Below are 10,298 nucleotides of genomic sequence, written 5' to 3' on the forward strand. Positions count from 1 at the left end.
GTTTATTAGGTGCTTAACATCACGTACCGAATTAAAACTCTTCTCTCTCTCGTTGAGTTTGTGAAGCAGTAAAGGGCTGCTGCATTTCAATGAACCAAAAGTCAACACAGCTAGTCCGGTGAGCATTTTGACCTAAACTACACTAGGACATTTTAGGATGCTTGTTCATTGTAGCTGCATCACACGGCGGTCCTGAAGGTCCGTGTTCATCAAGGCTTTTCTGTAAAAGAGGGAAAACACTCATGAATATCTTTATTTAATGGATTTAAAGGGGAACACCACCTAAATTAAGAATTCAAGTATGTTATTTCCATGGTTTAGGAAAGTTCAATCAATATTTGTGAACATGAGCTACTCTCTCTCAAAGCCAGAAACCAGAGGAGTAAATCTCATGGTACGTGTCCACATGGGCGTTTTTGGATGCGAGGGATCGCCTCACTTCCCAGCATTGGACGCTTGACGGGCTGCCACAAAGTAATCTGGCACCTGATTGGACAAACGCTTTCCCTCTTGGGCAGACGGTGCTTTTCAATCTATGACGAGTCAAAATGTCTGTTGTGAAAAAAGGCCTCCAACCAGCATTCAGACTCCTAAAACCAAGCTCAAGAGAGAGTTGGTTACCTCACCTGCTACCCACACCCTTCATCAGTTTGCATTACCTGCTCCTCCATCCACTTCGAAGTCGTCCGGCAGCAGTTTGTCCTGCCGGTTGCCGAGGGTGAAGGACAGAAGAGCGAGGAGGAGGGCGTCCAGGATGCTGATGATGGCCAGGATGTAGGCCCAGCGCACCGTGCAGTTCCCCAGGCTGTACTTATCCGTCCTCTGGCCACACATTCTCTTCACCTCCGGGGAGTCCCAGCCGTCCGGGTAGATCAGGCACCCCATCACCATCAACGCAGCTGCGGGGGAAGACGGACACTGAGACGGTGGAGCCTTGCAATATTTACCCCTTGTGTGCTCTTACTGTGCTAAATAAATATTGGGGAGGTTCTTCTGATCCCCCCGGTGCAGGAGGAGGCCTGATGTACCCCCATAAAGTGCCTGAGGTTTAATTTATTTATGGTGCGGCAGCGAAGGATGCTCAGTGGGGCTGTTTGCAGGATGCACTGTTATGAAAGTTCTTAAATGTTAAATGCTCTTCATCTGGTAACATCTCCTCTGGGGGTTTTGCAACAGTTCATGTACAAATTTAGATTATAATCTGAATTTTGCAAGTTCAAGAAATTGCACAAAAGTTCAATTCTGTGGTGGAACAGCTAGTAGATTTACTCTAGAACTGTACTTGTGTACATTTCTTTAACTTATATATGTTATATATTTATATGCCACTAATATTGTGTCATTTACTCCACTACATTTACTTGAAAGATAGAGTTACATATTACTTTTAAATGAAAACATATTGCCGTTTAACTCTTTATAAAACAGCAGTATCTGTTTGGGCTCTATGTCACATTTCAGATGTCTATGAGTTGTTATAGCGAGGCGGCGTAGCTCAGCATATTAGAACAATTGTTCATTTTGTGGTAAAGGCACCAAATTTGGCAGATGTGTTCATATATATTGGGAACACAACTGGATATTAGGCCATCACATACTCGCACCCTGATGGCCGTGGCAACCATTGTTAAACTTTCCTTTCCCATTGGACCCACATGCAATAACAGACATAATCTAGATCCTAGTAACCCTGAGAAACAAATAATATACTCTCACAATTATATGGACTTTTACAAAGTAATTGGTCATTTCATTATATTATAATTTGATTATATAGGGCTGTGAATCAGGTTCCCGTCCGGTGCGACCGGGCCTAGCCCACCATTTGGAACCGAGTGCGGTGCAGCAGCCTCGCCCTGGTCGCCTGCCTTCTGCCTCCGGGTACCCAACTCTCCTCTTTCCTTCTGATAGAGGCAGGGGGTTCAAACCATTGGAAAAAAACTACCTGACTGTATCTAAATGCTGCTTACATATTGTTTCATCAGTATTACAAATTTAATTATGTAATATATGATAATATATCAGTCACAGGGGACATTTTACTGCAAAACAAGTACTTTTACCTTTTGATTCTTTTAGTATATTTTGTTGATAATGCTTGATACGGCTGGTTTCCTCGGCCCTGCAGGTGTGTCTTAGGTGTGAGTTTAGATCAGTTAACAACCAAGCAACACCTGATCTTGTTACATGTAACCGATCCTCCATCAGAGGTGTCAGAGTCTGGACTGAAACTGGATTCCTTATTGCCCTCCATAGTGAAGAACAACACATCCAGTACAAACACACACCTCGCCTGAAACCAGAGAGGCGAGAGGACGAGTTTATCACCTCACACTCCGTTTAGAGTGAACCTTTCATAAGAGAGAGGTCTCAGTCCTCCTTCAGACCCTCTGCTCCCTTTTGATATTCAGGTACTGAACTAAAGTAAAGGTTTTGTTGAATGTGTACTTTCACTGGAGTCGGTTAGAGTTCCTGCACGAACTGTGTGACCTTTGCCAAGATTTTAACATTAACTCTGAATATGAAAAGCAACGGAGTCGTTTGTTTTTCAAATTAATCATGCAGAATGGACCATTTCATAGTGTTATATTACTATAGAGCTGCAACAATTAATCAATCAACTATTTAATTAATCGCCAACTATTTTGATCGTCGATTCATTTGTTAATTAATTTTAGTTTGTTTTCAAGAAAAAAAAAGTCAATAATCTCTGATTCCAGCTTCTTAAATGTGAATATTTTCTGGTTTCTTTACTCCTCTATGACAGTAAACTGAATATCTTTGGGTTGTGGACAAAACAAGACATTTGAGGACGTCATCTTGGGCTTTGAGAAACACCGATGGACATTTTTCACCATTTTCTGACATTTTATAGACCAAACATCTAATCGATTCATCAAGAAAATAATCAACAGAATTGACAATGAAAATAATCGTTAGTTGCAGCCCTATATTATTATAGACTTATATATTATTATATTATTACAATATATTATTATATACACATATTATATATATTATATACATTATATTATTATTATTATTATTATTATTAGTCTACTACTGGGGCTAGCTTTAACTACTTTATATGTTGTTGTGTACTTAAATCAATAGGCCTAAATATGCATCATATTTTATAGCTACATTGATCATATATATATATATATATATTATTATTATTTTTTTAATTGGAAGAACATTGCAAGGCATATAAATTACAGAGCAAATAAGTAGTCATCTAATTTTCATCCATTTTTTCCTCCCACCCCAGACAATAAAGGAAGTAACCAATACAACATTAAATGTGATAAGACATGACACCAAAATTAGAAACACACTAGACACATGAAATAATAAAACACATACAATATTTACATATACAAAAAAAATCATCAGATCATATCTTTTTTTAAGTTAAATATGAATCTGAACTATAACATTACTGTATTGGAGTAACCACAGTCACCAGTGGTGGAAGAATTTATCAGTTACTTTACTTAAGTAGAAGTAATAATACCTAAATGTAAAAATACTCCATTACAATAAACGTTTTGCATTCAAGAAGTACACACAGTAAGTATTACTACTGATATGTAATATTATGTATATTAATAAATGTAGTTTTTGATTTCACTAATATATTTTAGCATCTATTGTCCTCTTATTGTCTGTTGTTTGAATGTGTTACATTTTTCTTTTCTTTTGTAAAGCACTTTAAGCTACATCATGAAAAGTGCTCTATAAATAAAGTTATTATTATGATGTTATTATCAAAAGTGTAAAATGAATCATGCAGAATGGACCACTTCAAAGAGTTATATTATTATAAAGCTGCAACTATTAATCAATCAATTGATTAGTTGTCAACTATTAAATTAATCGCCAACTATTTTGATTGTCGATTAATTCGGTTTGAGTATTTTTTTAAAGAAAAAAAAGTCTATAGTCAACAGTCACATTTTATAGACCAAACAACTAATCGATTAATCAAAAAAATAATCAATAGAATTGACAATGAAAATAATCGTTAGTTGCAGCCCTATATTATTATAGACTTATATATTATTATATATACATTATATTATATTATATTTATTATTATATTATATTATATTATTATTATTAGTCTACTAATGGAGCTAGCTTTAACTACTTTATATGTTGTTGTGTACTTAAATCAATAGGCCTATCATATCTTATAGCTACATTGATCATATATTTTTTAAGTTAAATATGAATCTGAACTATAACATGACTGTATTGGAGTAAAAAGTAGACTATGAACCAGTGAAATGTGGTGCATTAGAAGTATAAAACATCATAAAGACCCATCAGAACCGTTGCTGACCTGACCTGAGGCCAGCTGCATCCAGGCACAGATCTTGTAGGTGTTCCCTGCGTTGCAGAAGAAGAAGAGGCTGAAGCAGACCATGGTGGCCACGATGAGCAGCATGGAGGTCCCCACGAAGAGCATGGCGGTCCTGAAGGACGGGGACGGGATGGAGTTGAAGTCCAGCACGCTGCCCTTACACACGAGCTCCGAGGTCAACGCGTTGCCGATGCAGTAGTGGAAGAGGCCGAAGTATCCGGCCTGCGGCGTGTTGACGCTGTCCCCGATCCAGAAGGGCTGGATGAAGACCACCACGGTGATGACGACGAAGATGATGGTGAAGACGCCCCACATGACGCCGATGGCTCGAGAGTTCCTCACATAGTTGGTGTGGTAGATTTTAGCAGCTTCCTGGGCTGGAAGCAGATCCATGTTAAATCAGCTCTCCTTAAATATGTTCTTAATAATATCTCTCTGACTTCTTTAAGTTCAGTTTTTAAGCATTCTCCTTCAGGTTTCTGACCAACAAGTTCCTGAGGAGTCAACACCTGTTGCTGCTGTGGCTGCTGTGCATGAAGAGACCCTGGCTCAGGATTCAGCACCCTGGACAGCACCCTCACATCTCTAATTAATGACGTGAATCTGACGTCAGAGGTTGACAGAATAAGCAATGAGATCAACAAGACTGAACAAAAAAAAGGAAAGGTTTTATGGTTCACCCATATTGTTTATTTAATTATAGAAAGACTTTGAGAATTATATGTTTAAATATCACTTATTTAAATGTGGTGATAGCTGTTTATATTGAACTTTTTTTTTATCCTCGTAGGGAAATTTCATATTCATAAAGCTATATTTCTTAACTGAACCCCATCTATATAACTGTTTTTAATTGAAAATTAATGTTATTTTGAGTCTCTTCAATTTGTAACAAATAAGAAATCCATGTCAGTAACTTAAAATTTACTCAGAGATGTTTGTCTGAAAAAGTCTTAAATAATTCTTATTTTTTAAATTTAATTTAGGCTACTTATTTAGTTCTTCTTCTGCTTATGATTATTGATGTGATTATTATTATTATTATTATTATTATTATTATTATTATTATTATTATTATTATTATTATTTTGTATTATTTTGTATTATTAAATGACTTCTGATGTTATTTTTCTTCTCTCGTTATTACCTGAATTAGTATGACTGATTGTTTGTACTTTATGTACTTCTACTTCTATTGTAAATTTAAACAACTACTCTATATGTTGTGTTGCATTGCCAACACAACACAATGTAAATGTCTGACTTGAATAAAGATAAAAAAAATCAATCAATCAATTAGTTAACTAATTGATTATAGTTAACTTATCGTCAACTATTTTGATAATCGATAAATCGGTTTGAGTCACTTTTTAAGTTAAAAAAAAGTCTAAATCCTCTGATTCCAGCTTCTTGAATGTGAATATTTTGGTGTGGACAAAACAATTGATTACAATTAAAATATCCATACAGTATTCACAACTAAGAGGTATAAATAAGCATATAGCTGAAGAATAGAAACACTACAACAACAACTAACAATGTTATTATACTATTAAATATAACCAACAATTTTGTAAAAGCACATCTTCCCCATTGAAAGTCTAATTGTGTTTTCTCAAAAAGCAAATACAAACATACATACAGTACATGTATAATGTATAATATTTAGGGGTTATTATTTATATTCTCACTGCAGCTTTACTGCATTACTTTGTTGTTTTAATTTAGCACTATCTCCTCTTTATTCCAGTGTTTTAAATGTCATAATGTGATTGGATATTTAATTGATTCTGCCTGACAGTCTGCTGAGGTTTATGACGGTTCACAGGAAGATTAAAATAAAGTTTGCAGATATCAAATTCAATATCGCTGCAGCCGAATCTTCTTATTGGAGTGCTGCTTATCTGAAAACTTGCTGCCAGCGACAGGAACACAAGATTTTATTTTGATAAAAAAAAAAAAAAAAAAATAGATCTCCCATGGATAGATTGTGATTGTTGTTGCAGAGGATAAAGTCTAGAGGCTTAGAAATGGCACAGATGTGAAAAACCCGACACATGTGGGCAGTTTTTAAATCACACAGCACACGCCAAAACCAGCTGGTCTGTGATGCTTCATACCAAAGTATATATATATATATATATATATATATATATATCTCAGTCACAGGAGACTGTTTTTTTACATTTTAATTGGCCCTCTGTGGGCTGATAAATGACCATATTCAATACCAGATTTACATTTTGGGCAAAAACGGTGCAGCTCCACTTTCTAATTTCTCGTTCTTAATTGCTGGTGTGTTTTTATGTACGTTTTTAGTAACACTAACTGTGTCCTTTCACTCCTTGAGGGCCCCGCCACCCTCGGCTGACTTTACTGTCCACAAATGTGCTGTTTTTGCCTGTTCTAAAATGGTGTATTTGAATATTTCTGCATACTGGGGTCCCTAAACAGTCTTGGAATTACACAAATTTGGTATCACTGTAAAGCTGAGACTCTTCTGGATTCAATGAGTCCAACTGTATTCATGTGTGATGATGTTAGTCTCCAGAGTAACCATTTCATTCTATTGAGACCATTTTTTGAAAGTTGACTTCACTGTATAAAATGACCTGTTGTGACCTCTAGGATAATCACAGCCTCATGAAACTTTAAAGCCACAAATTAAAGACCTAGAGCATCCAGAGGATGGATGGCTTTCCTAGGTAGATTGACAATAAGGGGGTTTCTGAGCAGTTTCCACAACAGAAGTGCTCGCCATCCAATCGTCGCAATTCTTACAGAGATCTCCAAATGTCAAAAGTTTTTGACACCAAATCACAACATGGCTTTTTCTATGGTGTTCCTCAAGGTCTTGGTGTCTTAATGTGGTATTTTGGAAGGATTACTGGTAATTTTGATCAATTCTCGAGTGGAACATAATGGTTAAATGTATCACCAAATCTGTGTAACAAATGGTATCAACCCAAGAATTGCTGCAACAACTTATGAGTCATAATGCTCTAGCATGGGGATGGACATCATATACTTCAAACATAATGTTATAAACCCTTATACACTTTCAGATTTATGACTAGAACAACTTGACACACAGTCCTGAGCTGCATCTCAAATTAATCTTTAGGTTCCCAGCTTTCAGATGATGTACACCACTTCTATGTGAGATCTACTGTTGACCTGCTATCTCCTCCTAAAGACCCCCTGTACCCCCCATAAAAAGACAAGGTCTATGGTAAAGAGGGGTGGAGTGGAAAAGGTTAAATTACAGCCACACACATATGGTTTCACTCCTTGGAGGTTTTTGTTTTTGGTGCCATATCCAGTTAGGGATGACGACCCTGGCTCGATGGCTGACAGGGGGCAGCCGGACAGAGCAGGCCACCATCTGTACCCCTCACCCTCCAGTCAGTGTTCATAACAAGGAGCTCCTACGTGACACCCTGTCATGTCTAGAGAAAAAGTATTCAGGGATGAGCGGTAGTCCCGCGTCCCCACGGGCTCCCTGACGGCTCCCTGCAGCTCAGGAGGGACAATCAGCTGCCGGTGGGGGGTAGCAGAGAGGGAAACACCAGAGAGAGAGAGAGGAGAATCAGAACTTAGATAAAAAGACTAATCAAACTCAGTCTGTGGAGAAGAAATGTGGGGGGAGCTGCTTTTGAGCGCTGCTCTAATGAGGTGTAATCCCTGATACATGTGACAGCCGCTGACTGTCTTGTCAAGATTTCATTCAAGCTGTTTCTTCAGAGACACCTTGAAGGAGAAGAGATGTGGTGTAACTCAGCATCTTGGTGGAAAACACCAAGACGGACACACTTTTAGCAGGATTAACCTTTTTATTTGTCTTTATTTGTTTTCTGACATAAAACCTTGATCCAGGCTTATTATTATTATTATTATTATTGTATAAAGTCAAAATAATGAAAGCCTGTAGTGATATGAGGGAATTAGTGAAATCCCCAAATCCACTTATGTTGCACTCAGAGCCCATGGTTATGAATTAAAAGATAAATCCGTGTCCACAGAGCCGCGCTGCTGTGTTAATGAAGATGAACTGTGACGTCTAGATGGGCTGGGTGGATTGCAGAAGTTAACACAAGGTGGATAATCAAACTGTTTTGATTTTACAACCCTTTTCCCATCACAGTCCGGATCTGGGATTAGCAGGAGGATAAAGGTGTTTAACTGTGTTACCATTTTCCCACCTTATTGGTTGGCTTTCAGAGGTGCCGTCGTCTCCTGAATATAAATTAAAGCAGCGTTTGTCTTTCACTTTACGGAGGAGAATGAAACGTTGTTTGCTTTGGCTTTGCAGTCTTTCTGCTGTCTGTCACTCTGTAAGTTTCCAAACACTGAAGAGAGCACAGTTGTCTTTTTGATTTAAAAAAAATAAGTTTGAAGTTGATTCTAACTTCGTCAAATGCTAATTTCATCTCACTGGATGGTCATTTTGACATTTTTCTTTTCTGATTAATGAGCACTATGTTTGTACATGGTGGCTGGACAAACCTGCCTTAAGGTCCTGGGACAGAAATGAGATGAAGGCCTCTATTAAAGCTTCAGTAGACGGAACGTTTTTGGCATCATTGGGCAAAAATTCCATAATAACCTTTCAGCATATTGTAATTCAAGTGTTCTTAGAGAAAACTAGACTTCTGCACCTCCTCATGACTCTGTTTTCAGGCTTTAAAAAATCTAAATCATTTCAGAGAGAGAGTGTTCCTATTGGCTGTGCTACGGCTGATGGGAGGTGCTTGGTATTTCCTCAACTGATCTCAACATGGCTGCCGGGTCACAAACGTTCTCATTTTACAGCTAAACAGTACACTACAAGATGATTCTGAAAACATTTTATGCGAGAAATAGGCATTGCAGTAACAGAATACTGATTCATATTTGATCAGCGCTGCCTAGTTTGACCGTTTGGTTGGAGTTCGTCGGACGCCCTGGGAATGAGAACAGGACCCCTAAGCCACCAGGACACCCAAACAATATCTTTGTTTTATGGTAATTGCCTGTTCTTTTAAGTCTTGTTTCAAAGTGAATGAAAAATAATGAATTGAAGTTAGAATGAGTCAACTGTAGTTGTTGCCTCATGGATGTACTCTCTACACACACTGTATGAGAGCCACAGACCTACTTTTACTTAGAGGACTTAGAGAGTTGAGCGTATGTTTGGGTTCTGAGTGAATTTCTCAGCAAAGCTGATAGCTGAGCTCTTCTGCCTTGTCATTTTTATACCTCAGGGAGTCAGGTTTGTTTATCCGATTGTTCAATAATTCCTGTGCCTCGCTGCAGTTCAGAGACGCTGTTAAAACGACCTGCCAGTCTGCAGAAAGCAAGAGAAGAGTGAAGATGGGTACAAGTAGGTGAACATTTTTCATCTGGCTCTCTGCAAACGGAACATCGCAGAACACAAATAAAGTGTTTTATATCACTGTAAAGTGAATATCTTTGAGTTTTGGACTGTTGGTCAGACAAAACTAAACAAAAAATTGGGAACATCATCTGGACTTTGGGAAAATGTGACATTTTTCAAGATTTTCTGACATTTTATAAACAAAATGATTAATTGATAAAATAATCGTCAGATTAATCAACAATGAAAATAATGTTTATTTGCAGCCCTAATGTTAAAAGGAGTCGATCGTAGTGTGACAGCATCACAAATATGAGAGGAAGGATGTATGTTTATAAAATTTAGATGGTTTAATACTGAAAAAAACTTTGTACGATTAAAGGTGCAATTGATTACATTGATAACGTTCAACCATCTATCCGTTTTTTCCACACTAACTGGCAACTTGATCGCTGACAACCCAGAGATACCACCTGCTACCAACGTAATTATACTTTTGGCTCACAAGCCTTGTTAGAAGTGGGAACCCATTGTCAGATATCTTCCACAGAGGTAAACAAAACATTAATTTTG

The 10,298-nt window shown here is 37.5% G+C and overlaps 1 protein-coding gene across 1 annotated transcript; it reads right to left on the reverse strand.

Annotated features, from left to right (window-relative positions):
- Positions 1-84: 84 nt before the first annotated feature.
- lhfpl5b (LHFPL tetraspan subfamily member 5b) lies at positions 85-4,932 on the reverse strand. The gene is made up of 3 exons (XM_074644541.1): positions 4,354-4,932; positions 660-899; positions 85-220 (listed from the first exon to the last, which is right to left on the reverse strand). The coding sequence occupies exons 1-3, from the start codon at positions 4,760-4,762 to the stop codon at positions 210-212; spliced, it is 660 nt and encodes a 219-aa protein (XP_074500642.1). The 5' UTR covers positions 4,763-4,932; the 3' UTR covers positions 85-209.
- Positions 4,933-10,298: the final 5,366 nt, after the last annotated feature.

This window comes from Sebastes fasciatus, chromosome 8 (assembly GCF_043250625.1).
Source record: "Sebastes fasciatus isolate fSebFas1 chromosome 8, fSebFas1.pri, whole genome shotgun sequence".
NCBI classification, from domain to species: Eukaryota; Metazoa; Chordata; class Actinopteri; order Perciformes; family Sebastidae; genus Sebastes; species Sebastes fasciatus.

Bases quoted from the DNA above. Each gene is read 5' to 3' on its own strand.
- lhfpl5b (XM_074644541.1), bottom strand. From the start codon at position 4,762: ATGGATCTGCTTCCAGCCCAGGAAGCTGCTAAAATCTACCACACCAAC. The intron at 900-4,353 runs GTCAGGTCAGCA...CTTCCCCCGCAG, and splicing joins CTGGATGCAGCTGGCCTCAG to CTGCGTTGATGGTGATGGGG.